Source organism: Gamsiella multidivaricata (genome assembly GCF_025024155.1).
Source record: "Gamsiella multidivaricata strain RSA 2152 chromosome Unknown BC939scaffold_50, whole genome shotgun sequence".
Taxonomy (NCBI): Eukaryota; Fungi; Mortierellomycota; class Mortierellomycetes; order Mortierellales; family Mortierellaceae; genus Gamsiella; species Gamsiella multidivaricata.
Window position 1 is genome coordinate 260475 of NW_026251758.1, and position 24631 is coordinate 285105.

Below are 24631 nucleotides of genomic sequence, written 5' to 3' on the forward strand. Positions count from 1 at the left end.
TCTTTTTCTTTTTTTTTCATGTTATTTTTTATTGAAAAAGTTGAAGATGGAAAGCGTGATGCAACGACCCTTCTTCTTCTTTTTCGTACGGTTCTTCTTTTGACCACTATTACTGCTATTACTACTATCGCCCTTGGCATCGACAGTCGATGTCGAGCTTGGTGAGGAAGAAGGCGAGCAAGCAGGTTGTTGATCTGCGCCGTGTGCTTGCTTATCTCCATGCTGGACCTGATGAGGACGATAGTTTCCGGGAACCGAGGTCGTTTCGGAGAGGGAGGCGACCATGAGTGATTCCTGGGACGGATGATGTTCGTCTTCTCTTCCTGATCCTCCGGGACTTGCTTGGAGGACTTCTATTTCTCCTCCACTACTACCACCTTCTCCCCCAGCGGAGGCTGTGGATGTACCAGAGGGAGCTGCGGAGATCGGGCCGGGGATGGCGGCGATCTGGTGAATGTGTTCTTGTGCACAATACTGTGGGTCGTATGGGCGGTATGTCTGTTGTGGAAGATGGGCTTCAGGATAGCTGAATGAGAGTGGTGGAGGTGGATGTTGTGTCTGTAGAGGTGGGGGTTTAGCTGCAGGCACGACTGGAGGAGGGAGTACGGATGGACGAGGACGGGATTTTGTGGGGGCGGAGGAGAGGAAGTTACTGTCGGTGAGCGAGAGGATGCTCTTGCTGGTGGCGGAGTGGGATCGCGTGCGGATGATGTTGTTGTTGATCGGGGTCGTGGTCGTACTTGGGCGCAGGGCCAGGGAGGATGAGTCGAGGGAGTAGGCATTGCGCGATGGTGGTATTGATGACATGGTTGCGGTAACAGTCTCTGTTGAGTCTTGCGCGAGTATTTCTGTTGTGATTGGCAAATCCGAGAGAGGGACGTTGGAAAGGTATGAAGGCACGGGCGGGAGGGGTTTGGTAGAGGTGTTCGTCAGATCCGTTGGAATGTTCGGACCTGTAGATGCGGTCGGTGAAGCCGAAGAAGACGAGGACAAGAGCATGCTGGCCAAGAAGGAGAGTCGGTTCTTGGTACGGATGCGTGGGCTTGGGGGTGTTGCAGAAGATGTAGTGGCATTCAATGGACCGTCCTTGATGGCTGACGCGGTATAGCGCCGGCTGCTGGACCGGACCGGTAAAACGTGTAGGTGCCATGGTTCATGGGCGTTATTGTTGTGGCTGTCTATGTAGTTGTGATTGGTGCCCGCAGTAGGTGGCGGTGTTGTGGAATCTGTGGAAGAGAGGTACGATCGGCGTTTGGAAGAAGTGGCGCTACGGAACAGCCCTGCGACCGTCGTCGCTTTTCCAGTGCCCATTCCTGTCGTTGATGAAGCTGCGGGATTGGTAGAACTTGTGGAGTGAATCCGGGGTGTATGGACCGAGGATGATAGCGGCAAGGGTGGCAGTTCAGCTGTGAAACGATCCTTCTTGAAGTTGTTTGGGTGTGGGATATGGGTACTCGTAGTATCAGTAGCCATGGGCGACGGTGGTGACGGGAAGGCATCCTGGACCTCTTTGACGAGTTTATCGTCGTACCCGAACGTAAACCGTGCCCTATGCCCCTCAAGCGTCGGTGACCACGACGCCATGGATGTTGTCGTCTGATCTGCTTGTGCTCCCTCACGCTGCACCTCATGAGAATACATGATCGGCGTGTCGTTATCACTCCCCTCTCTTCCTTGCTGTTGTCGTTTCTGCCTCTGTCGAACAGCATTGATCGCCTCGACATCCAGACCAAAAGTCCCACTCTCAAGCGGGCTCGTGCCGGATGTAGGCGAGTTTGAAAGCGGATGTTGACTTACAAGATCAGAGTACTGAAACACATCTTCCCGATCCCCAGCAAGGGCAGGGAAGGAATTCGTCAGAGTCGTGGGAGATTGAGTGAGGGTCTCGAATAATGTTGTGAGAGGCGACGATGGGGAAGAAGGTGCGGAAGTTGATTGGGAAGAGCCGGACCCTGAACCGCATACGGAACCGGGTCCACCAAATGTGGTAGAGATGCGGTTTTGGCGTCGGGCTCGTGCTGATGGGGTGACCATGTTGGGCGCAGTGGTACCGCTTGGTGGGTACTCTGAGGCGCTTTGATTTGTGGTGTATTCATGAACAGGGAGGTGAGGGTGGACAGGACTGTGCTGGTCGTGCTGGGGCTGGGAGTGCGGGAAGATGGCGCCGAAGATGGCTCTCCGCCGCGTGGTAGGTGTGGATGTGGTGTTAGGGGAAGCCCCAGTCGTGTGGGTGTGAAGCATTTGGAGTCCAGAGAATGAAAAATAAATCGAGGAACAAGGTTAAAGGAATGTGAGGACGTACGTATCAATGGGTATCAAAAAAAAATCGTTGCGGACAAAAAAAAAGAAAAGAAAAGAAAAAGAAAGAAAAAAGATGGAGCTGAAGAATTGCTTGGTTTCTGTGGAGGTCAAAGAGTGTGAAGGCGAAGAGGGAAAGGATGAAAGAGTAAGAACGGAAATGGCGAAGGAGAAAACGTGAAGATTCCAGCTCTGTCTTTGAGGCGCGTGGTCGTTGGCGCAGGAGGAAATAAATTACAGACTTAGCAAAAAAAAAAAAAAAAAGGGCATCGGTCCGTGGAGCGTTTTGGATGCCCAAAGACGATCGAGAGACAGTACAGAGAGGCAGAGGAAGGCAGTTCAATTTAATGAGACAGAAATCAGAGGGGGCAACAGGAAAGAAGAAAAGAGGATAGGAGGGATGAATGACGATCGAGTAAATGGGGAAAGGAAAAAACGCACGCAGCCCAATGCGCATTTCCAACTTTATTCATATTCCTGTCAACATTCTGCATTTTCTGCATAATAAAATATGAATAGGGAGCGCAGTGGTGTTGTTTGTTTATGTTTGTTTGTACGTGTCCCCTGTTGGTCGGTGGTGTCAATGATGCGCTTTTTCCTCCTCGGATACCGACACTCTGGACACATGTCCATCATACTCTTTGGCCATTTTTTATTCTTTATTACTAACGCTTCCGCCGTCATCTGTGGTCTAACAACACGCACGCACCCAAATAAATGAGGGGGCGGTGTTGTTGTAGAAACTACTGCTTCAGGTCGACCCATCGGTTGTTTTTTCTTTTTTCATTTGTGTTACCAATGGTCCATTAGGTGGCAATTGACTCTTGGTATGTCCCTTCTGTTTGCTATATTACAGTAATTGGGGTCTAGAGCGCGTCTTACAGCCATACTCTTTGCCCTCAACTTCAATTTCCTTGCTTGTATCGAAGAATTTTCTTTTCATTGCTCACCAACTTCTATTGGCGACCGTTGTATTTGTTTTCATTTTGTCCGCTTGCGTAGATCGCTCTATTCTTTGTATTGTTAGTAGTCTTACCAAACTGACGGTGCTGTGTTGTTACGTGGTGAGTATTAGTCTAATGTATTCTATTTTTTCTTTTTCCCTTTTTTTCCTGCCGGCATTGGATGATGGAGGTTAGGCTCATGCGCACATTGTTTGCTACTATCACAACCCTGGGCAAGCGCACAACATCAATGCGTAGAAAGAGCTTATGTACGCTTGCTGCCCCTTGAGTCCATATTCTCATATTCTGGAAGCTTCTGCGACTGCGAACAGACCTATCCTAGCGAAAAGCCATTGCTGATTTGGATAGCATTGATATGCGAGGATGGATTCCGGTGTTTGCACCAATAGCATGCTTATCGCAGGCGTACTTAAAAAAACGGCATCGTCGTGGTTTTAATGAGCTATCAAAAATAAATTACCCCCGTCCCAAGAGTTGGAACAAGCCTTCCAAATAATCATAGCTTTTGCTTATGGGATCCTGCATCTTTTAATGCCTATTTCATTAACCGTAAGATTGCGCATTGCCTTGGTGCCCCCATAAACACTTGTAGCTAAGATAGACACGATAAATGTCCCCAATTCATAACATCTCAATGAAATTAAACGTGAGAATGCAGCAGCAGTGCCCCTTGCCTTAACGGTCAAGACGCAGCAAATGCTTAGTAATACAAAGGTGGAGTTTTGTTGTTTGGTAAAGAAAGTCAACACCGATATCTCTTGGGCTTAGCAAATTCTGCATCCTTTGTAACATTGCGTTTTAACAACTTGACTTTTTTTTTTCTTTTTGGCGAAGAGAGAAAACTAATGAAAAAGCAAGCTCTGCGTGGCGGACTTCAACAACTGGACGAGCCAATATGCGATGCTGGCACGGGGCACAAAGCAGTGCAACTTGCAGCTCGTTATATTGAGATAATATAAGGCGCCAGGTGTCTAATTATGGTTTATTGCAATTGAATATCTGAAACTGGACCTGAGAAAGCAGCTTGGCCAAAGCTGACTAAACTCGATTGCGCGGGAAAGACCAGAGTCCCTAGCTCATCCGACAACTACAACCAGCAGCAACCATCGGTATCGCTTGAGATCATTGCATTGTTTGCCTCAGATCGACATCATTGTTTCGATATGAGAATCTAAAGTCCTTCCATAAACATCTTTACGTTTGTGCTGGGTCTATCGCCGCTATCTCGGGATATATTGCGGCACTATCTCGGTATCAACATCCAATGAGGTTCCGAGTCGGCCCCTGAAATCCATGAGATTGCGGTCAGAGACCCTATATGCGACACATGTCTATTGTGTCAGATCGAGTATAAAAGAAGCCAGGAGACAGCGGGCCTGCCAGTTCAGATGCTCAACTACCTTCAGCTGGATGATTTAAAGGGATCAGACCATATTCTTATTGTCATCAATCCAAACACTATTCCACTCTCCTTGCCCCCCTACAACAGTCGGGTACCCTTCGATATGAATAGCCAGGCTGCAATCTACATTTGTGCTTTCATAGTCCTGCTGCTCTTGCTGGGTATATTCATAGGATTTATCCATCGCAAACATCTTCAGCAAGAACGGGAACAGAAGGAGTTCAGACGTGTAGCCCGCGAGAGGACACAACAAACGATCGGTGTGTTGGAAAAAAAATGCCTTTAACTGTTCTCAACCAGTGCTACAGTTCCGACCTCAGATTATTTAACCTTGGTTGCATTTGTTCATAGACCTGAATCTGCCGCCATATTACATCGACCATGTGCGAGACCCAATCTGTATCTACGAACACGAGTTGCCGTCTCCGACTTCACCATATGAGGGTACACAGCGCTCCACGACTGGCGACTCGGCCATATGTCTGGAGATGCCTCAGCAGGACAGCGTTTCGAGAACCCCAAGTACTCCCATCAGATCCACGTCGGCAACTCCGGTCGTTGTAGTCGTATGTGATCCGATTATCGAGCAGCTGGACATTGCACAGATGCCACCACCACCACCATATGAGACATCCAATCAGAGCGCAGGGGGTTCTCCGGTCGCGGAACATACATCCTCCTCTGGTGGGCGCTGATAGCAGCGGATTATGACCGGACCCAGCATGTCGCCTCGATCTCAGCACGGCAAAACTCCAGGATTTTCGAGAAAAATTCTTTTTTGGTGCATGCCAGAGCTATAGCAAGCAGTTCAGGGATTCTGAGGAAGCAGTATTCGACAAGCAAGTGCATCTTCAGTCTTCGGGCAGCACAATCATCGCACAGCAACTTCAGCAACTCTTGCAGCCATCAGCTTTATTTTGTCAGCTTCCGCAGCTCTCAATTCACACGATGCTCTTTCTCGCCAGAGCATCGTAGTCGACACGCATCTGGAAGTCGCATGCTATGCTCTTATATCGTGAGCATAGGCATTAAGCAACTAGCGTTCTCAGAGCGATCAACAGCTGGCTAGATATTTACTCATGAGAATAGCACGGAACATGAATTCGACGCATATGTACATCCATCACCACAGTCTGTCTGGGCCGCCACTTGAACTCTGTTTCGGTTAAGGTTACCAGAATTGCGACGGCTCTTTTGAGGTCAACCACGAGATGAGAATAGGGGATTTGGCAAAGCCCATGAGGCGGGTAAAACGTTTGGGATCAAATGTCAAGGAACAGACTTATCCCCCTCGAGAGGACACAAAGGGAGCCCGGAGGAGCAACGACTCTTGTTATTTCACCCGCAAACAACACCCACATAGGGCGAGGAGCGAGGGGAGTGGATTACGTATCTGGCGAGTACATTGCAATTGGCGACCGGAGTGTAGATAATGATAATGTATCTTTGGGATGTCAGCTCTGGCTGGCGTCTTTCTATATTTTTCTCCACAGTGCATATACTCTTGATACATTTTCCCTCGAGCATATTTTCAGCCGAGCTCCTTGTTGCAGTGGACATTCTCCTCTTCACTCCTAGCCCCCTACCTGTCTTTACCTTTTTTTTTTTGCTCTTCCTCTCATTCATCAAAGTCATCCATCCACTTCATCTCATCCCGATCCCTTTAATACCGCACGACCAATTGACGTTGCCCCCTCACACATAAATTAATATAACGTCCTTCACCTAATATTCATCCAACAAACAATGGCTTCGATCGCAAGATTGCTGCGGCTCGACCACTTCGAGCCCGACAGGATCGTGACCTCGAACCTGGTCCGCCCTCTCACGCTCGCCATCCTCCGCGGTCTTTTGTGCCTGTACTGCCTGATCGTCATCGTCTCGGTCTGGGCGACTAGCGAGTCGGCATCGGGATACCTCATGTTCTTTACAAACCTCACCTACTTTGGACTGAACGCATACCTCGTCGTAAGTGTCGTTTGTTATTGTTGTTGTTGTTGTTGCTGTTTGTTGCTGCTGCTATTGCCATGAATGGATGAATGCTTTGTAGGGCGGTGTTTCTTTTTTCATTCCCTTCTTTGTGGCACATTGCCTGTGGCATGTTTAGAGTGAGCGAGAGCCGGATTTTTTTTTACACTCTGTCGATTAGAAATTGTAAATTTAGAAACTCTTTTTTTTTTTTTTTTTTTTTTTTTGTCGTGTGTCGTATGTACGGATTCTCTCTCCACAACTACCTCCTTCATCATGATACAGCCTCTCATGCATATCTTGTCTCCCGCGGTTCTTCTACGACTCATTCATTAGTGCTCCACTCTTTGGTCGATCGGCTATTTGAGACAACCCACCCCCGAGCGGGCTCAATGGCTTAAAAACCGTTCCCCATGGTGGGGCTACGCGCACTGGCTGCTCTACTCCACCGTCGTAACCTTCCACATCGTCGTCCCGATCGTCTTCTGGACCTTGCTCAGTACTGGCGCGCACATGTCGACCTTCGGCTCTTGGCAGAACGCGTCCGTCCATGCCGTGGACGGTGTCTGCGCAGTTTTTGAACTGATCTTCAACCGGCATGTCCTCGAACCCGTTCACGCGTTCGTCGTGACCGGAGTGATGCTCTTGTACATGTTCCTGACGTTCGTGGTCCACAAGACGAAGGGTATTTGGGTGTACCCGTTCCTGAACTGGGACCAGGGCGCGATTGCAGTGGCGTATTATCTGGGCATTGCGCTCGGACTGCTGATTATCTTCTTTGTGTTGTTGGTGTTGCACAGGTGCAGGAACAGGTGGTTGGCGGGACGTTGTGAGCGCGTAAACCACGATCAGCAGCTAGAGTCGCTTCAACGCCAGGATCATCAACAACACCAGGATGTGGAAAAGACGGGGCCCTAAGATCGGTCCTTGGAGGAATAAAGAGACACAAAATTTTATCAATATCTTTGTGCGCTCCCTACGTGGAGTGTGTGGTGCAGCATCAAAGTTGGTGTGTGTGTGTTTTATTGGAATGCCGTAAAGAGATGCCCGTGTATATATTACTATTGTATCGATGTATGGTTGCATGGTTGTATGGTCGCATCGCTGTATCATTGCATTGCTGAACGGTTATTGCTGGGATACGCTTGCTCTTTCCTGCCATTGTATATAGGTCTACTCAAGACTGATAGGGATTCGCCATACGCATCCCCTCTGTTCTTGACATTGAGGTGTGTCCTTGTTCTGCTTCTAATGGTATTCCTGGCCGCGTTGTTGAGGTCTGATATTGGCCGTTAACGTGATGGTGGGCGCTATTGCTGGCGCTGTGGTGGTTGCTGTTGATGTAGTTGATGTTGTGGCTATTGTTATTCCCATCATTATGTCCACTGTTGCTGCTGCTGCTGCTGCTGTTGAAATCGTTTGCTCCTCCTTCCCCGTCAGAGGAGGCCTTGTTGCCCGGCTCATCCAGAGCAGCTATCTCGGCGGCCGTCAGAAATCGTCCCCCTGGTCCACGTGGGCGTCTCATTGCGTGCAAGTGGCGCGACTCATGCATGAACTATAATTGAGAGTTAATACACAGATGGTGCACAGGTCCAGATCGAACAGAGAAGTAAGAGGGAAAAGATGATTAGCCTTGGGTTCCCGATCAAAGTACGAGTGCAGAGAACACAGGGAAGGAGGAGGACGAGGTAGCGAGGGAGTACAGCTTTGATATGTGTATGTGTGATCTTTACCTTCCGCCCGCGCTGCATCAACTTGTTCTGTGCGTCGAGGTTTGCTCGGGCAGCTCTCCGCTTGAGGATTCGATGGTACTGCCAGTTTTTGTATTTCGAGGTGAGAAATAGAGCAGAGTAAGAGTACATATGTCCATGGGTTAGTCTACCTATTGCCCAATGGGATTCTGTCAATGCTCGACACAGACCAATCATTTTTCTGGGGTCGCGTAGGAGAGAAACCGTTGGAAGGGGGAGAACCGATCGTCCAAGATGAAAACTCCCAGGCTCAACTGTGAGCTGCATTTAAGAGTCCATTGCAGACAGATGGGCAAGAAAGAGCTGGAGGGGTGGTATACTCACCTGTTTGGCATTGACATAGAGGGGTTCCTCTGGCTCCTCGATCCGGGGAGTCGCTACCTGTCCGATCACATACCCAGGCGGCATCATGCTCTACATTGGTTGATAGTTTTAAAACACTATCGGTTTCAGTATGGATGCACTGGCAGCGGCCAAAGGGGGGATGTATTCAGCCTAGTCAAAGTTAGTGCTGCACACTTACAGGATCAACCACAATGACACCGGGGTATGGGGCGGCAATATGTTCATAATGATGGATTCCCTGCGGAACCGACCGGGCTTCGACATGGTGAAGGGACTGAGGAGAGTGCGAGGCGTGTTCTTGGGATGGGGAGGTGACCCTCGAAGACTGTGTCATGGTGAATTCGGAATGAACAAAGCGGAATGAGCCAATGGTTACAGGTGTGCGTGTGCGTGGAGGTGGGGTGCAGTGTCAAGAACTGAATGAAAGGTTGTTTTTGGTACTGCAAACAAGATAAAAGGAGGAGAGAAAGAGAAGCACCCAAAACACTTCTGTGCAAGAAACAAACGCCCCGCGAGGAGCGTAGGGTATACATCGAACAGAAAATTGGGCACAGTTCAGACCATAGAAGGCATGTCGCAGCCTTGGTGCCATAGTCACTCTCTCCTTTCAGGCACAGCTCACCGCCACATAAAACGGAGCATCGATTGCCCTCGCCTGTCTCTTTACCATGCTTTCTCCTCCCCCTCTCCTTCTTCACCTGCACGCCCCATCCAGGATTCGAGCCATGAAAATGTCTACTATTGATGCCCCAGAAGTCGTTGACAACGGATACAAAGTCATCTTAAGGGAGGACATAGCCCACTACTATCTCTTCAATAAAACTTAGTGCTCCCTGGCTCTGGCTCTGGCGAACAGTCATCTTCACTAGAATGAGTATTATTAAGGACCACCAGGCCAAGTAGCCTCCCGTCCGTGGAACCGAGCACTGTGGTCACTATTTGCGGACAGTCTTTACCGCAATACCGCCGGAAATGGGCTTCATTATAAACAGCTGCACTCGGACAACGACTCTGGAGTTTAGTCCTGACTGCAAGTTCCCTGTTACAGCAATGATTGACGTCCTCAAGCATAATCATGGACTCAGAGCATTGCATGTAAGAATAGGTTACAGAGGCGACATGTGGAATGATGGAGCTGGAGATCCAGTTTTTGGGCGCCTAGATCCCATATCCAAAGCCAATAAGCCCTCGATCAAGACTGCACTTCAGAGTATAATGGTGAACTGCCCACAATCATTACCATCCATCATCTGGTTTAGGAGTGGGGATGCTTTTGGTGTGAGCCGGACCAACATCCAGAAACTAGAGGTCTAGAACCCCCTAACCTTGCTCTGGGATTTAACTACGGTAACGGTATCTTGACCTGCAGATATTGCGGCTGCCGCGCGCGTGTATGGATTTGGAACACCTATTTGTCAATATCCTTGGCATCTCGCCTGTTTTGCCATAACTTGAAGGTTCTAGCATGCTATTGAATAAATACCGATGCCCATCCCAATCTGTAATCCTTCTTTTGACATGAACGTGGATTCTAAAATAGATGCAACAACTCCAAAACCCTTGATATAGAGTCTGCCATGTTTTTTAACCCACCAACTAGAGACTATCTTCGCCCGCCTCCCTAACATCAAGAATGTCTCATTGTCAGATACCTGCGTCGAAGCCGGAGTTGATGCGACCTTTGACTCCGGAATCTGTCCTTGTCTGCTCAGTATGCAATGATGGCCATACTTTTGTATAGGACCTACTCTCGGCAAGCCATAGCCTCCGCAGAATCAAAGATTTCCACAAACATACTTGTGGAACTAAGGATGGTGTGTACTCAGCTGAAAGCTTTATCCCTACCATTAAAGATATGGAAGAATCCCCTGGGTCTTCCAGGGTTTGTCCATAATGAGGATGAAACGCTGATTCAGCCTGGAACAAGGCATCCTCAGGACCCTGCGGTTGCAAAAATTCTGAAATCAGAATGGCTGCAGGGTCTCGATGCTAGTCTACGCGCATATTTTGATGCCGATTAGGTTTTCGACCAACTCGGCATCCTGAAACACACGAGATGAGTCTCGCGCTATGACTGGGTAATGAAGTGGCAGAGAATGAATAGACAAGACATAAAGCAGAGAGTGGCGTCGATCGAAATGCTAATGATAAGCAGGCATGTTCGATGAAGTGAGTGATACTAGATCACCCTACCCCACGTTTCCTGGCCTCCTGTTTGGACGCGTCTGCGCTGGAACAAAGGATGTGTATGTAGTGTAGTTAGACAGACAGACAGGCAGGTTGTCTCGGATAGGATAATCAAACCCCGCATTTCCTTCCCCTTCCCTCTTTGTTTTCACTCGGTCTTGCCGCGTCCACTGTCCTCCAGCCGCTACTGCAATTGTCCTGATCAGGTAGGTTTGTTTTGTAATTGTGGCATAGACATAGTTTAGCTCAACGGCAACGGGTACAGTAGCGTACACACAGACTGCGGCCGTCTCGGTGTTGGTGTTGGATTACAGAGTCTGTGTTGCCATCGAAATAGCGATCATGGCGGCTCTCGGCGAGTTTTCCGTCAGTGCGCAAGTGAATTCGACTGAATATATGCGAAACCTTTTTTTTAGTTACTGTTGTCGCTCGGGGGAAAATTGGGGCGAGACCTGATCCAGCGCACACACCTCCCCGCCTGCATGCCCTTCTCGCCTGCGGTAGACTGTTCACAGGCTCTGCACATATGCTTTAAGGTTTGCGCAAGTCAGGAACATATCCCCGCAGATATCTCTGTCTCTCCTTTCTTTAAAGATAAAAAGTGCTCGTGCGCTGCGGTCTCTCTCTCTCGCAGACCGCCTGCAGTCCGCCGTCCCTGATCCCCTGTCCCTGCCCCTCCCCTGCGGCCTTTTCCCATGTGCGCTGAGCTGCATCAGACCCAACAAGAACCGTGGCCACCAAAAACGCGTACGTGCGTGCCTGTGTTTGTGTGAGCTACAAGACACGCCCATGTCTCAGTGGCATTTGTCCGATACACCATACACATGGAACACAGGCATCGTGGCAACCGACAGACCTCCACTCCCCCTCCGCTTGCATATAAATAGGGCCCGGGATAATGGGGCATCGCCTCTTCCAGCAAACATCCATTGTTCAATTGTTCTCTGCAGCTAAAAACAACAACTACTGCTACTGCTACTCGACACCAACGACAACAATCACCAGAAAAGACATATATACCCCTACTACTCCTGTTCTCTTTCAAACAACTTCGCCCAGCATCCGCTACAGCTGCCCCCTTCTAATTGTATGACCAACTCGCAACCTTCACTCCTCAGTCCACAACCTCATTCCCCGATCAGCTTCTCTCATTCGCTTTTTCAGCCTTTATTTGTTTTATAACTACAACTACCAATTAAAAGTCCCCCCTACACATTACCACCACCACTACTACTACTATCATCTCCACAAAGATGTCCAACCAATACAAGCACACTCCAGTAGCACCCCTCTCTGAGGCTAACCTGTGCAGGCACACTCTCCAGGTGAGTTCTTTTCTTCTCCGCGGTGGCCCTGCATTCACTTTTTTTCCCTTGCCCCCTACGGCGTAACAATTGCGGACCAACTGAACAAGCAGGCTGGAGTGGAAAGTGGCGAAGAAGCTGCATGGAATGAGGGTGGGAATGGGAGTGACATGCAGGGGCGATGCCACATTTTTCCCATCCCAATCCTTCTTTCCTACTTTTGTTTGGTTTGCTGTGTGGACTATTTTTCTTCACATCCCATCTATCGCTCAGCACTGCTCACTCTTCTGTCTTTTCATATGCTCGTTTAATTCTAAGGACATGTTCTATCTTTGAACCCTACTTTTTCACCTCACTAACCTCAAAATCATTTTATTTCATTTCCAAAGATGAGCCCTGTGTCGCGACAGGCCAAACTGAACAATCTTCTGGGCTACGTTGATCGCCAGCGAGAACTTCTTTCTTCGGAAGAGGAGACTGAAGATGTCGCCGATCGGATGGCCGGTATTGGCAACACGCAGTATCAGCCGGTCAAGGCTTCTTCGACCCCACAGAAGCTCTTCAAGCACACTGGAAAGCAATTTTCCGAGCCCATTGTGTCACCTTCATTAAACACCTTCGCACAGCAGCAAGTCAGCCCCGTGTGCCCTCCACGCAGACAGGAACGTAACCATGGATTGGACCCCAGCATGGCCTTGCCTCGAGCCCTACCAAGGAACATGACGAGCCACCGTTACGATCTCAGTCTCTACCGCGATTCTGCTGCCGACGACTTTGACGCACTAGGCAGTCCCAATGGCTACTCCCCTGACTACGACTTTGCACCTTACCAAGGCTGGAGACAGGGCGGCGATCGATCAGCTGCACGCAGATCATTCACCATGGTCAAGCCAGCGCGGTACAATATCTACGAGGATTTCGAGGCACAGCGTAGACCTCTGGTGAGACAGCTCAGTGGCTCCTCGAGTGAAAAGGTCAAGAAACTGGGTCGGCTCGGCGCTTTCTTGACCAAGGGTCGCCGCACCAACCTTCGTCGCAACGGCAGTCTAAACGCTCCTACCACTAGGAGCGAGGAGTCTGGATCGACCGAGAGCAGAGATCGAGCCTTCCAGTCCCTGAGTTACCGCACCGGAAGGGCTTTTGGAACTGCTGCCCTTCGCACCGACTCTTCTGACAGCCACTCGGACGACATTAAGCTGAGGAGTTCCGTCAAGCAGATGCTCCGCGACGTGTTCAAGAAGTCGAACAAGCCCTCGCACGAGACTGCCGAGATCTCGATGGAGGATGGTCTGCTCGAGGAGCTCAGCTTCAAGGCACAGGAGCAGAAGCTGTTCACCCTTTGGCCTCAGGTTGAGCTGGATCAGGATTCGTCTTCAAGTGATCAGTCACCCTACACTGCTCACAACCCATGGGCACCTGAGCCAGCGCCTCTGTCCAAGATCCACCGCTCAGCCTCGTTCAACCATATTCTTAAGTTTGATTTCGACAATGATGACGATGAGGAGGAGAGCCAGGCGACCTTGCAGTCAGCCAACTTGGTCCCCATCGCGGCGCTGATCCAGGAGCTGTCGATGTTTGGATTGGATTACGTCAAGCCCAACCATGTTGCAGCTGCTTAAAGCAAGGACAGTCAGCTCTGAGAGTGCGGGGCCTTGACATTAGTCGAGGCGGCCTTGTATATTTCCTTTTTCATGGTCCACTTTAGTCGAGCTGAATTTTTTTCTTACAATACCCTTACCTGTTCATACATAGTACATAGCACAATACCCCCATATACCACGTCGAGCCCCATAGTGATATTGAATTAATGAAGATAATAATAGTAATAACGTACTCAAACCGGCATGATGTCCTTACAAAAGCTTCTTTTTTTATTGATATCTGATGCTGGAGGTTCTCCTCAGACCGGCGCGCGCTCTTTTTTTCCTCCAAAGATTCGCGCTTCTGAAGAACATGATCACGTGGATCATTGACTCTCATTCAGAAAATAAGTCCTCAGCTTGTCCTCCCCTTTGTCACCTCCTCCTCACTTACAAACGTTGCCAAGATGAAGTTCGCACACAAGTCATACCTGAAGCCATTGCTCCATGCTGCCAAATACCCGACCACGGCTGTTAATGGTGTTTTCTTGGCTGACAAGGGCTCGGACACCGTTGTGGATGCGATCCCTTTCTTTCATTTCTGGAACACACTGACACCCATGCTCGAGGTCGCCATGACCCAGGTACTACTTTTGGCAAAAAAAAAAAGGCGATGTCATGGAACTGCACAACATGGAGGATGGCTACAAAGGAAGCGGAGGGAAGGAAGCTTTGCATCAGGAACAAGGTTGACCTTATCTGCAGTTGTCGACTTGAACTGATGCAAACTGGAGGAGTCGGATGAAGCAACGCCAACAGGATGAGGGTCGCCCTTACAGACCATGGACTTTCTCTAACGCGTTCGTCGTCTTGTGCGATGGTATCATTTACGGGATCGATTAGGTTGATTTGCACTGCAAGGCGAACGGACTGAGGATAGTCGGATACTATGAGGCCAACGAGAGGCTCGAGGACGAGGCATTATCACTGGTTGGCCAGAAGATCGCGTCCCAGATCCTCCAAGTTATCCCGGATGCGTTTGCTGTCGTGGTGAGTGCATCGTTGCATCGTTGCATCGCTTTCTTTCTTCTTCTTTTTTTTCTTTGTTTCTTTGTTAAAGGCGTAGGATGTCGTGTCTGATCTACCTGTGCTAAAATGCCATTCTTTGTCTCTATGAATTGTCTATAGATCAAGAACGGAAACATTTCGACAGAAGATATCGCTTTCTTGGTAAGCACTTCGTGTGTGTGTGTTCTCAGGACCAGGTTGTCGAATTGCTCGAGTATAATGTCTATGAATGCTTTTATTAACGACGACTCTTTCAATCCCTTTGACGATACCTGCATGTATAGCCATACCAATTCAAGGAGGGTCAATGGCGTGCGAACAAATCAGGATTCACCACAAAGGGCGATGCCTTTACACTGGAGGATCCCTCGAGCCCTTCATTGGCAGCCAAGGCAATCCGTGAAGGTCTCTACAGCAAACTGGCGGATTTCGATAACCATTTGGAGAACATCAAGGAGGACTGGCTGACGAACAAGGAGATCGTATAATGGAGGGGCAATTGTATGAAAAGATTGTAGAACGACAAATACAATGTATTCGATATAAATAAAAACGGCAATAGCCACTTGTCATTGAGAGAGGATAATGGACAGAGGCGTGTGAAGATGTGTCCAAGCTGCTTAGAGGAGGCCGACCTGCAGCTTACATTCGAACCGTTTGAAATTCTAGGGGGAGGAACGGTTCTGAAAAATAAACAAAAACCACAAAGGACCAACCTTTCGCACTTTTCTTACCCCACGCTTCCCTTTCGTTTCATTCATTTCAAGTCTTCCCTCATCTCTCGGCGCCCGCCTCTCATCAAACGCAGCGACTCATCATTACAAGGCATTAAAGTGATGAACAGGCAATCCAGGAACAGCGCGCAGATCTACCAGGATCTACCCGGGAACCGCACCCCACCACGGAGTGCCCATACCAACCAGGACGAAGACCCCGAGGATGACAACGACGAAGCCCTGCGTCGCCAGCTGCATCAAGGAGCACCCCAAAAAGCCCATCACCATCAACAATATCAGCAGCTCCATGGTGCAAGCGTTCGCCAGCTGGAACTGGCGGCGTCAGACACAGAAGAGGTCATCCAACAGGAATCCTATCGCTTCGAAGATGTGAGGGCGGTCTATGAAGAACGTATCAGTGTACATGGTAATGGAAGCGCCAGTGATCAGGAGAACGTCCAGCCTTCTGTTCGCCATCATCGGCAGGATGCTGGAAGGTCGGTTGTTGCCGCCACTACCGCTACAGCTGTGCGGGAGGTGGCTCCGGTGTCGGATGCGCGACAGCAGCTGCTGCAGCGGGATAAGCATATTGCGCAGAAGTATCAGCAGGAGCGACTCCAACAGCAAGAGCAACAGCAACAGCAGATGCGTGCACAACTCTCGCGGCAGCAATCGATGGCACAGCGGCCACAGCAGCAGCAGCAGCCGACACAATCGGTGCAGGGTGAAGTGCCTGGAGGACTGCCTCGGAAGAGATCACGGACGGCGGCGGAGGAGGTTGAGAATGGGAAAGTGGTTAAGGCTCATGTGGATCCACAGCAGCAGCAGCAACAGCGGCAGCGGCAGCGGCAACAACAGCAACAACAACAACAACAACAACAACAACAGCAGCAGCAAGCATCGCACCATCAGAAGCAGCAAAAGCAGGCGGATGAGTGGTCACCACTCAGAGTAGCGGCGCAAGCTATCGTCTACGGAGACATGATCACGGATGATAAATACGAATACCGCCATATCATCCTACCAAAGTATATGCTCCCACTCATCCCCCCCAGTCTCAAGGAGTATCCGAATCATAGATATAACCATACACTTAAGCTGCTTAGTGGTAAGGCAACCATTCCTCCCAATTTCCCTCTGTCTTTCTTCGCTCTATATATAAGAGCGTCTACAGACGCATCTGTTGTTCTTTTGAACAAAGGCGCTTACTTTTATGGCTGGTTTTGCTAACGCGACTTCTTTTTTTTTTTGCACTATTGTTAATAGAACCACAATGGCGAGCGATTTATGTGCAAATGTCCCCGGGATGGGTTCACTATATGCGCCACGACCCTGAGCCGCATATAATGCTGTTCCGGAGGACGATCGAAGAAGGAATCAGAGTCAGGGCTGAGGCGAAGGCGGAAGAGGATAGAAAAAAACAGATGGCGCTGGAGGAGCAAGCACGATTGCAGGCGCAGGCGCAAAAGGCACAAGGCGCACAGCCAGTCGATCAGGAGGATCAACATCGCCTTCACCAACAGCAGTTGCAACAGTTGCAACAGCAGGTGAAGTTGGAGCATCAGAAAATCAAGGTGGTGCATCAGGAAGTCAAGGTGGAGTATCAGGAAGTCAAGGTCGCACAAATAAACCAAGAACAGCGGGAAGCTAAACTGGAACACCAGCACCGGCAGCGGCAACAGCAACAGCAACGTCGGCACCCACCGCAGCAACAGACCCAATAGTACTTGCAACAGCGCTAGAATCTTATTCAAGACCAGGACTAGGGGCCCTATTTGAGCGGGATGTTGAGATGGTTTTAAGAACCTCTTTCCCTTGCCCCCTACGCTGCTGCCCCACTCATTCATCGTCATTTCTGCACTCTTTCTTAGACGTAGCACATATTGTGTTTTACTCCGCTACTCCATTTTTTTCACGCGTTCATCTATTGTAAAATCTCAAGAAATAAACTGTAACATAATTCACTATTCACATTTGGGTTTTTTTATTTTTTTGTTCTTTATTTTTTTGTTCTATTCCTGATGACAATGGGTAATATGGTGTTGATGTGGTAGTAGTAATAGTAATAGTGACGATTGATAGTTACAGCTGTGCTATGTACTTTTTTTCTTTTTTGTTTCTGTTTGTACAAAGGCTTAATGGTTGCGAACAACATCATCGACAGCCTGGGCAAAGTACTTGACATTCTTGGTGTTGAGACCAGCCATGGAGATGCGTCCGTTATCGGTCAAATAGACGTGGTACTTCTCCTTCAGGACCTTGACCTGAGGGGTGGTCAATCCCGTGAAGGAGAACATGCCGATCTGATCAACAATGTGGTTCCAGGTTCCGGGGGTGCCCAAGTTCTTCAGCTCGTCAAACAGTGCCTGACGCATCGAGATGATACGGTTTGCCATCGTCGACAGGTTTCCCTCCCACTCCTTGTAAAGCGTCTCATCGTTCAATACCAGGCTGACGACTCTGGAGCCGTAGGCGGGAGGGTTGGAGATGACGGCACGCTGGGCCTTGGCGATCTGGGACTCGATCTTGTTCTTGATCTCGGGGGTGCGAGCGACGATCGTCAGGTTACCGGCACGCTCAGAGTAAAGACCGAAGTTTTTGGAGAAGGACTGAGCGATGAACATCTCGAAGCCGCGCTCAACAAAGTAGCGGACGGAGTAGGCATCCTTGTCCAAGCTGCCGGAGGCGAAGCCCTGGTAGGCAGTGTCGAAGAAGGTGAAGTGACCCTTGGACTCCATGACGTCAGCGATCTGCTTCCACTGATCGGGGGTGGGATCAACTCCGGTGGGGTTGTGAGCGCAGGGGTGGAGCAAGAAGATCGATCCGCTAGGGGCTGCCTCCATGGCGCCGAGCATGCCTTGGAGATCGAGACCCTTGGTCTCGGCGTCCCAGTAAGGGTACTCGAGGACGGGGATGCCGACACCCTCGAAGATGGCACGGTGGTTGGCTATTATGAACAACATATTATGTATCCGGCCGGAAAATGAGTCGAATGTTCAATTGAGCGCAGTTTTCAAACGATGCACATTCCAGCCCGCAAATGTGTATAAATAACAAGGGAAAAAATGCGGGGTATAAAGAAAAAGATGGGCCATGTTGTTCATCTGTCCCTGTCTTGAGAAAAAAGAACGAAATAGAGAGCCGACGACCAAAGTATAAAGTGAAAAAAGGTTCTCTTGCACATGATGAAAAAGAAGGATCATTGACGGGACTTACCCCAGGTGGGCTTGGAGATGTAGCAGGCAGCGCTCTTGAAGGGGTAGTGCTTGGAGAGAAAGTGTGCCCCGGCATAGACGGCACCAGTTCCAGAGATGCATTGGGCAGCACCGACGCGACCCTCGGCAATGGCCTTTGAGTCAGCGCCGAGGATCAGCTTAGCCGAAGCCTTGCGGAAGTTCTCAAGACCGAGAATGGGCAGATATTCGTGATCCAGGTTCTCGTCATCGACCATGATGTGGTCGGCCTACAAGGACGACACCATAGAACGTGGACAGACGAAGGAAGAAAGTTGCACAAACACATGCACACATGCACGCGGGGAGAAGAAGGACAATTAGGGCACGATCGATGTCTGTTTTGGTCCGGCGCTGTCCTGTCACCATTGATCCATGAAGATGGTTCCCGCTGAAGCTGACACTGACGCAGAAAGAGTCCTGCGGAAGCGCTTCGTTACCTTGTGGACGACAGGAAGAACCCAGGGCTTTCCCTCCTCAGTGCGGTAGGCACCGACGCCGAGGTTCACCTTGCTGGGGTTGGGGTCGGCCTTGTAGTCGGCTGTGAGGGCAAAGATGATATCCGCAGGGGCAGCGGTGACGTTCTCGAAGACAGAGGCTATTTGTACGCGCCAGAACGAAGAACAAACACAATGGATTAGCTCCAGGACTCGCATTCAATACCTCTCAGAAGAACAGCCAATGCTCCTTTCACGTTAAACTGCTGTACTTGAGAAAACAGCTAGCTGACTTACCCATGGTGGTTTGTGTGGAGTGGATGAGGAATGAGGGAATGAAGGAAGGGGAAAGGGTGGAGCTGAGAGAAGGAAGAAGCGACGATTTGTACTGGGCCTAATAAAGGGACCAAAAAAAAAAAAGAAAAAAAAAAAAGTGGGGACCCTTCGGAGGAAGATGATCCTCTCCATGACTCCATCGCACCACCCACCCGCCTCCTTTCTTCTTTCCATCGTCCGCTGGGCGGAACTTGTGTGTCTGTATGTACACATCGAGCAGCCCGATGCCTCTAAAGAATACGCAGATGTTCATTCCCAGCTCCAACTCAACCGGTCTGCGCTTTTTCTCAGCCTCTCTGTTGGGCACACATACATTGCACCGTGCCTGAGTCACCGCAGATGCGCTGTTGACTGTCCCACAGTCTATACCCTAAACTAGGTAATATCTCTAGAAGAGTAAGGGGGTCAATGACAGCCTCGTCAACGCTGAACCCACGGGCCCCTATCTCTGGTGCTGTGCCTTCTTAATGCTTTAGCGCCAGTGCATGATACTCCCTCGTCTGCAAGTGCCCAAAGCGGCCTCAGTGTTGCTATTGATCGCCTAGATGTTCCTGATCCCCTGCCTGTTTTTCGCGCTTTTTTTTTAATAGACACCAGATCCCCTCAGGCGTGCTCGCTTTTTTTTATTATTGATGCCAGATCCACCCCGCCTCGATCGATCACGTGCTGGACTTATGTAGGGAATTTGGCCGCCTGTTCGTCCAAAGTGCCTGGTCGGCTATGTTGGCTGGTGGAAGTGAAGCTCGGATTCTGGCGCTGTAGCAGTTGTAGTTGTGGCAATTGACCTAATATGCCGGTAACGCAAATATGTCATACATGCACCCACAGCTAGACTATGTCGACCGTAGAACCAAGAAAGAGACAAGGTTCTGCCTATGAGAGGTAGCCCTCCAATTTATACGCGACCACCGTTCCCTATACCATAACCTGGTGGTCGAACTGAGTTGGAGCGTCCCATTCCGCCAGCACCTCGATTGCCCGCCTATACGAAGTGGATCTTTTCCACTCATATTGCCATATGGAACACGAAATAAAGGCGTGTCAGTGAAATTTACTATTTTCAATTGCAGGCCCATGGACGAGTGCTGTGCCTTGATGGTACACATGATGCCTTCGGGTACGTTTGCTTTATTTCTCGCTCGCCATTACCCTTCGCATTTCACCATACAGCACGTACTGAGGATACTGAGGGTTACCTTTATCATCTATTTTTTAGACATAAGACAAACCTATTTACACAGGTCCTAAAGAACAGGGATACAGGAGCCGGTATCCCTGTTTCCTTCCTTCTCACCAAGAGCTATAAGGCTCATATCCTCGAGAACTGGCTGAAAGTCATCCGAAGGAAGATGAAGGACGTCTTTTCTTTGCCCGATCAAGAGTGCGACTTCAAACCCAATGCAATAGTCACCGATCAAGGGAAGACAGAGGTCCAAACTGTCGAGAATGTGTTTTCAGATGTGCCCTTACTCTATTGCGCTTGACATGTGTTGAAGGTATGAGAACGTGAGGTCGAGTCCAGGTTGAAAGGTCTCGATGTCTGCTCTGTTGCGCGTAGACTTGAGATAAGGTCTAAGGTATGTGCGCAGACCTGTGTACTATGCTTTGAAACTTCTCCGGTGTTGGGCAGGAACAGCTTTGATATTACTCTGTTTCTCTGCTGCTGAAGGTCAGGACTGGTCTCCGTGCCATATTGTCCAAAAAAAATAAGGCGGTAGTATTGAGCCAGATAGCCAACTTCCAAGAGAAATGGTCGAAATACGAAGAGCTCCTCGTTTATATGGACAAGAACTGCTTCGGCAAAGATATGGCCGAAGCTGAGGACAATCAGAAACATTGGATGATCTGCTACCGTCAAGGCATGTCCTGCTCAAGCATTAATACGAACAACTACATTGAGTCATAGCACAATATTCTGAAGCGCCATTTCATTCAAGACAACCAACAGCGGAGAGTAGACACCGTCGTTTATATTCTTGCGGTTATGGCTATCCCACACTTCCAGCAAAAGTGCTTGCGACCGCTTGTCAATGTTGGTCGAATGAACCCTGCGCAGAAAAAGAAGCTCCAGTTGACTAACGCAGCCTTGGAGCATCTGAAAACGAGATGGACAAGGGGCTAGAAAGACAACTACGTCCACCGGAGCTCTGACACGACGCTCATCGTGGAATCCTTCACTTGTCCTGGGATAATGTACGATGTGGAGATCAATTTTAGCAAGACTTCTACCGAGCACATCATCCGCTGCACTTGTGAATATTTCCGCTCCTATACCACCTGCTGCAAGCACATCGCTCTAGTGGAACTGGAATTGCCTCCAATGAAGTTTTACCGTGAATAACAGTTGAACTATGAGACATAGTTTGGGCTTGACACGCTCGGGCTTGTTCCAGAGGCCAAGTCATTCACCGACGATATGGCATCGAATAGGTTCGATCATCTTATACAACGTCTCCAGGATCTGGAGTCTCTGCGCGATCGATCTGCGCCGCCACCATATGAAGGGAAGCTGGCTAAACTGATGCAGCAAGTTCTGGACCTTTATGAACCGAACTTTCCTCGACAGCAAGGTCAAGATCTGAGCACCAAATGGCGCAAGCAGGGTTTCTGGGAGCTTTATAAAGATATAATATATTCAAATAGAAAGGGCATTGAGAACGCAACAAAGATGAGTTCTCATGCTGTGGGGTAAAGGTTCACCTTGTACGCTTCCATCGGTAGAAACTATCAACTGCATGGTCTTTAGCAGCGGCACGACCAAGTGGACAGCATGGCTGATAGTTCTTAAATTTCAGAATTCGTATGACAGGAATCTGTGGAGAGTTGATGAAAGGTTATGCCTGACTGAAGTACACATTATTACCTATTATCTGCTTGTTTGGCAAAGAAAGCTGCATGTCATTCCTCTAGTTACGGTCCTATATCATTCTTAATGCAGCGCGACGTGTAGTAACAGAATAAAGGTGGTTTTAAGATAAATGATCGAGCTCACCCATCAGCATGTCATAGCAAAAATGTGCTTTTTCGACACTCGGCGACTTTGAGTACAAGCGAACTTATAGAGAGGTACGGAGATTTAGCGCGCATCGTCTTCACCATGGCAACTCCTGCCTTTTTTTGGTGTTGTCCATTTTAGAAAATACTCCAACACATTTCTATAGTGATCCCTATCGATCTTCGTCTCTAGATCAACGAATTTAAATTGTACTCTATGTCGAGTCCATCCATTTTCGCTTAGAAACATCTCCAACGCGCTGAGGACATAGTATTTAATTATATATGTCGATAGCAGAAAAAACGAGTGTATTTGAAACGGTATTGAAGAGCTTTGCTATGTTGGATGTTGAATTTAGGCGCGGTCATCCTAGGAATCATTATATCCTGTGTGCGATAGAAGTATTTCTTGTCACAAATGACCCCAACAGAATGATTCTATGGCCTTGTGTGTACATAAGGACACTCGCTGTCGAGGGTCTCCACCAGCTGGTTTCGGTGGTTCGAGCAGTGGCGGCGGAGACGGCGCATGTCAAAACTAAGTTCGTTAAAGACCTTTTTTGTCGCAATACTGCTCCACCACACAGTATCTTGATAGCTCCATACAGAGTATCCTTTTGATTGCGACATGAACCATATGACGCAGCAGGGCTGATTTATTGATGTACAGTTCCCTTTCGATAGAAGTGACAGACTGTCATCGAAATTGTACTCTTACTGCTCTATATATTGTTTTCAGAAAGCACAATCCATACGCTAAAAGATTGGCAATGAGTAAAAATCAAGGCACCGTTGCTAATCTCCTATTTGCATCACCTTCACCATTCAGGAAAGCGAAAAGACATTCGCCGAATCGACTGGCTTTGCTGACTGTACAGCAGGAGAATCGGCCGTGGCAGGGGTATCCATCATACTGTGGTTTGACGGCACCTTGGGTTTATACACCGCAGATGCCATGCTAGTTAGCTTTTTGCTTGCCTCGCGGAAGCCCAAAGGTGGAATCGGCTTGCCCACAGCGCCGCGTTGCTCTAATAGCCGCGTATTTATCCTGCTTAAGCCTTGAACGTTTTGGATAGAGGCATTTGACACGATAAGTCTGTCATGCATCGAGCTCCAATGCGCGCGGACCTTGTAGCGATCCTCCTCTTCTATGACCTGCCACATGCGAACAGACTTATCGTAACAGCCGGTTGCGAAATAGGTGCCGTTTGGAGTAGCGTTCCAGGTGATGCTTGTGATTGGTCCATGGAAACCTTCAACAATTGTCAAACATTGACCCGAATTCACATCCCACAGCCGCACCGTGTTGTCGTAACTGCTTGAGGCGATCTGCTGGCCACTGGGCGAATACATCAAGCTCAAAACACACTCGCTATGACCGCTTAAGATGGGGCCAGGTGCATCGACTTGTACGTCCCACAGTCGCACCGTGTTGTCCCGACTTCCCGAGGCGATCTGTTGGCCATTGGGCGAATACACCACGCTCGTAACAGACTCGGTATGACCGCTTAATATGGGACCAAGTGCACCGGTTTGCGCGTCCCACAGTCGCGCCGTGCAGTCGTAACTTCCCGAGGCAATCTGCTGGCCACTGGCCGAATACACCACGCTCGTAACAGACTCGGTATGACCACTTAAGATGGGACTAGGTGCACCGGTTTGCGCATCCCACAGTCGTACCGTGTTATCGTTACTTCCCGAGACGATCTGCTGACCGCTGGGCGAATACACCACGCTCCAAACATAAGAGGTATGGCCGCATAAGATGGGACCGGGTGAACCAGTTTGCGCATCCCACAGTCGCACCGTGTTGTCGTTACTTCCCGAGACGATCTGCTGGCCGCTGGGCGAATACACCACGCTCGTAACTGGGTCGGTGTGACCACGCAAGGTGTGGGCTTTTGCCCAACCCGAAGTGTCACACACGCTGATCGTGCCGTCGTAAAGCCCTACCGCACAGAACTTCCCATCGGGCGAATACGCGCAGGAATTCACCCCGCTGACTTCTAAGAGGTACGGCCATTCGCCAGACTGCGCGCCTGCCATC

At 49.3% G+C, this 24631-nt stretch overlaps 10 protein-coding genes across 10 annotated transcripts; 7 read left to right on the forward strand and 3 right to left on the reverse strand.

Moving 5' to 3' along the window:
• Positions 1 to 17: 17 nt before the first annotated feature.
• BC939DRAFT_457410 (uncharacterized protein) lies at positions 18 to 2540 on the reverse strand. Its single transcript, XM_051556473.1, has one exon. The coding sequence runs from the start codon at positions 2239 to 2241 to the stop codon at positions 22 to 24; it is 2220 nt and encodes a 739-aa protein (XP_051410336.1). The 5' UTR covers positions 2242 to 2540; the 3' UTR covers positions 18 to 21.
• A 2118-nt stretch (positions 2541 to 4658) lies between these two features.
• BC939DRAFT_229296 (uncharacterized protein) lies at positions 4659 to 5646 on the forward strand. The gene is made up of 2 exons (XM_051550850.1): positions 4659 to 4925; positions 5017 to 5646. The coding sequence occupies exons 1-2, from the start codon at positions 4769 to 4771 to the stop codon at positions 5358 to 5360; spliced, it is 501 nt and encodes a 166-aa protein (XP_051410337.1). The 5' UTR covers positions 4659 to 4768; the 3' UTR covers positions 5361 to 5646.
• A 681-nt stretch (positions 5647 to 6327) lies between these two features.
• BC939DRAFT_229298 (uncharacterized protein) lies at positions 6328 to 7608 on the forward strand. The gene is made up of 2 exons (XM_051550851.1): positions 6328 to 6633; positions 6970 to 7608. The coding sequence occupies exons 1-2, from the start codon at positions 6412 to 6414 to the stop codon at positions 7549 to 7551; spliced, it is 804 nt and encodes a 267-aa protein (XP_051410338.1). The 5' UTR covers positions 6328 to 6411; the 3' UTR covers positions 7552 to 7608.
• Position 7609: 1 nt separating this feature from the next.
• On the reverse strand, positions 7610 to 9219 carry BC939DRAFT_229293 (CCAAT-binding transcription factor (CBF-B/NF-YA) subunit B-domain-containing protein). Its single transcript, XM_051550849.1, has 4 exons — positions 8908 to 9219; positions 8709 to 8798; positions 8367 to 8444; positions 7610 to 8188 (listed from the first exon to the last, which is right to left on the reverse strand). Exons 1-4 carry the CDS (start codon positions 9061 to 9063, stop codon positions 7811 to 7813), a joined length of 702 nt encoding a protein of 233 aa, XP_051410339.1. The 5' UTR covers positions 9064 to 9219; the 3' UTR covers positions 7610 to 7810.
• A 2335-nt stretch (positions 9220 to 11554) lies between these two features.
• On the forward strand, positions 11555 to 14063 carry BC939DRAFT_229349 (uncharacterized protein). Its single transcript, XM_051550852.1, has 3 exons — positions 11555 to 12003; positions 12170 to 12241; positions 12610 to 14063. The coding sequence occupies exons 1-3, from the start codon at positions 11815 to 11817 to the stop codon at positions 13837 to 13839; spliced, it is 1491 nt and encodes a 496-aa protein (XP_051410340.1). The 5' UTR covers positions 11555 to 11814; the 3' UTR covers positions 13840 to 14063.
• A 178-nt stretch (positions 14064 to 14241) lies between these two features.
• BC939DRAFT_457419 (uncharacterized protein) lies at positions 14242 to 15447 on the forward strand. Its single transcript, XM_051556474.1, has 4 exons — positions 14242 to 14444; positions 14704 to 14850; positions 14989 to 15030; positions 15153 to 15447. The coding sequence occupies exons 1-4, from the start codon at positions 14268 to 14270 to the stop codon at positions 15354 to 15356; spliced, it is 570 nt and encodes a 189-aa protein (XP_051410341.1). The 5' UTR covers positions 14242 to 14267; the 3' UTR covers positions 15357 to 15447.
• A 1103-nt stretch (positions 15448 to 16550) lies between these two features.
• On the forward strand, positions 16551 to 16945 carry BC939DRAFT_378633 (Skp1-Skp2-Cks1 in complex with A P27 peptide; the record flags this gene model as incomplete). Its single annotated transcript, XM_051551716.1, has 2 exons — positions 16551 to 16638; positions 16851 to 16945. Coding segments are annotated over 2 exons (183 nt in total), but the record flags the coding sequence as incomplete, so codon positions are not given.
• A 774-nt stretch (positions 16946 to 17719) lies between these two features.
• On the reverse strand, positions 17720 to 19555 carry BC939DRAFT_478814 (aspartate aminotransferase; the record flags this gene model as incomplete). The annotated part of the gene is made up of 4 exons (XM_051558800.1): positions 17720 to 18531; positions 18801 to 19047; positions 19258 to 19415; positions 19552 to 19555. 4 exons carry the CDS (start codon positions 19553 to 19555, stop codon positions 17720 to 17722), a joined length of 1221 nt encoding a protein of 406 aa, XP_051410343.1.
• Positions 19556 to 19696: 141 nt separating this feature from the next.
• Positions 19697 to 20178, forward strand: BC939DRAFT_457426 (uncharacterized protein). The gene has a single exon (XM_051556475.1). It carries the CDS (start codon positions 19709 to 19711, stop codon positions 19967 to 19969), a length of 261 nt encoding a protein of 86 aa, XP_051410344.1. The 5' UTR covers positions 19697 to 19708; the 3' UTR covers positions 19970 to 20178.
• Positions 20179 to 23546: 3368 nt separating this feature from the next.
• BC939DRAFT_229394 (uncharacterized protein) lies at positions 23547 to 24344 on the forward strand. Its single transcript, XM_051550853.1, has 2 exons — positions 23547 to 23935; positions 24314 to 24344. Exon 1 carries the CDS (start codon positions 23686 to 23688, stop codon positions 23905 to 23907), a length of 222 nt encoding a protein of 73 aa, XP_051410345.1. The 5' UTR covers positions 23547 to 23685; the 3' UTR covers positions 23908 to 23935; positions 24314 to 24344.
• Positions 24345 to 24631: the final 287 nt, after the last annotated feature.

Excerpts from the sequence above, each read along its gene's own strand:
- BC939DRAFT_229296 (XM_051550850.1), top strand. The coding sequence starts at position 4,769 with ATGAATAGCCAGGCTGCAATCTACATTTGTGCTTTCATAGTCCTGCTG. Across the intron at positions 4,926-5,016 it reads GAGGACACAACAAACGATCG|ACCTGAATCTGCCGCCATAT; the intron begins GTGTGTTGGAAA and ends ATTTGTTCATAG.
- BC939DRAFT_457419 (XM_051556474.1), top strand. The coding sequence starts at position 14,268 with ATGAAGTTCGCACACAAGTCATACCTGAAGCCATTGCTCCATGCTGCC. Across the intron at positions 14,851-14,988 it reads CGGATGCGTTTGCTGTCGTG|ATCAAGAACGGAAACATTTC; the intron begins GTGAGTGCATCG and ends AATTGTCTATAG. Across the intron at positions 15,031-15,152 it reads CAGAAGATATCGCTTTCTTG|CCATACCAATTCAAGGAGGG; the intron begins GTAAGCACTTCG and ends CTGCATGTATAG.
- BC939DRAFT_229298 (XM_051550851.1), top strand. The coding sequence starts at position 6,412 with ATGGCTTCGATCGCAAGATTGCTGCGGCTCGACCACTTCGAGCCCGAC. Across the intron at positions 6,634-6,969 it reads GACTGAACGCATACCTCGTC|TGCTCCACTCTTTGGTCGAT; the intron begins GTAAGTGTCGTT and ends CTCATTCATTAG.
- BC939DRAFT_229394 (XM_051550853.1), top strand. The coding sequence starts at position 23,686 with ATGCATCGAGCTCCAATGCGCGCGGACCTTGTAGCGATCCTCCTCTTC.
- BC939DRAFT_457410 (XM_051556473.1), bottom strand. The coding sequence starts at position 2,241 with ATGCTTCACACCCACACGACTGGGGCTTCCCCTAACACCACATCCACA.
- BC939DRAFT_229293 (XM_051550849.1), bottom strand. The coding sequence starts at position 9,063 with ATGACACAGTCTTCGAGGGTCACCTCCCCATCCCAAGAACACGCCTCG. Across the intron at positions 8,799-8,907 it reads GTGTCATTGTGGTTGATCCT|AGCATGATGCCGCCTGGGTA; the intron begins GTAAGTGTGCAG and ends CAACCAATGTAG. Across the intron at positions 8,445-8,708 it reads TCTATGTCAATGCCAAACAG|TACCATCGAATCCTCAAGCG; the intron begins GTGAGTATACCA and ends AAAAACTGGCAG.
- BC939DRAFT_457426 (XM_051556475.1), top strand. The coding sequence starts at position 19,709 with ATGATCCTCTCCATGACTCCATCGCACCACCCACCCGCCTCCTTTCTT.
- BC939DRAFT_229349 (XM_051550852.1), top strand. The coding sequence starts at position 11,815 with ATGGGGCATCGCCTCTTCCAGCAAACATCCATTGTTCAATTGTTCTCT. Across the intron at positions 12,004-12,169 it reads ACAGCTGCCCCCTTCTAATT|ATGTCCAACCAATACAAGCA; the intron begins GTATGACCAACT and ends ATCTCCACAAAG. Across the intron at positions 12,242-12,609 it reads TGTGCAGGCACACTCTCCAG|ATGAGCCCTGTGTCGCGACA; the intron begins GTGAGTTCTTTT and ends TCATTTCCAAAG.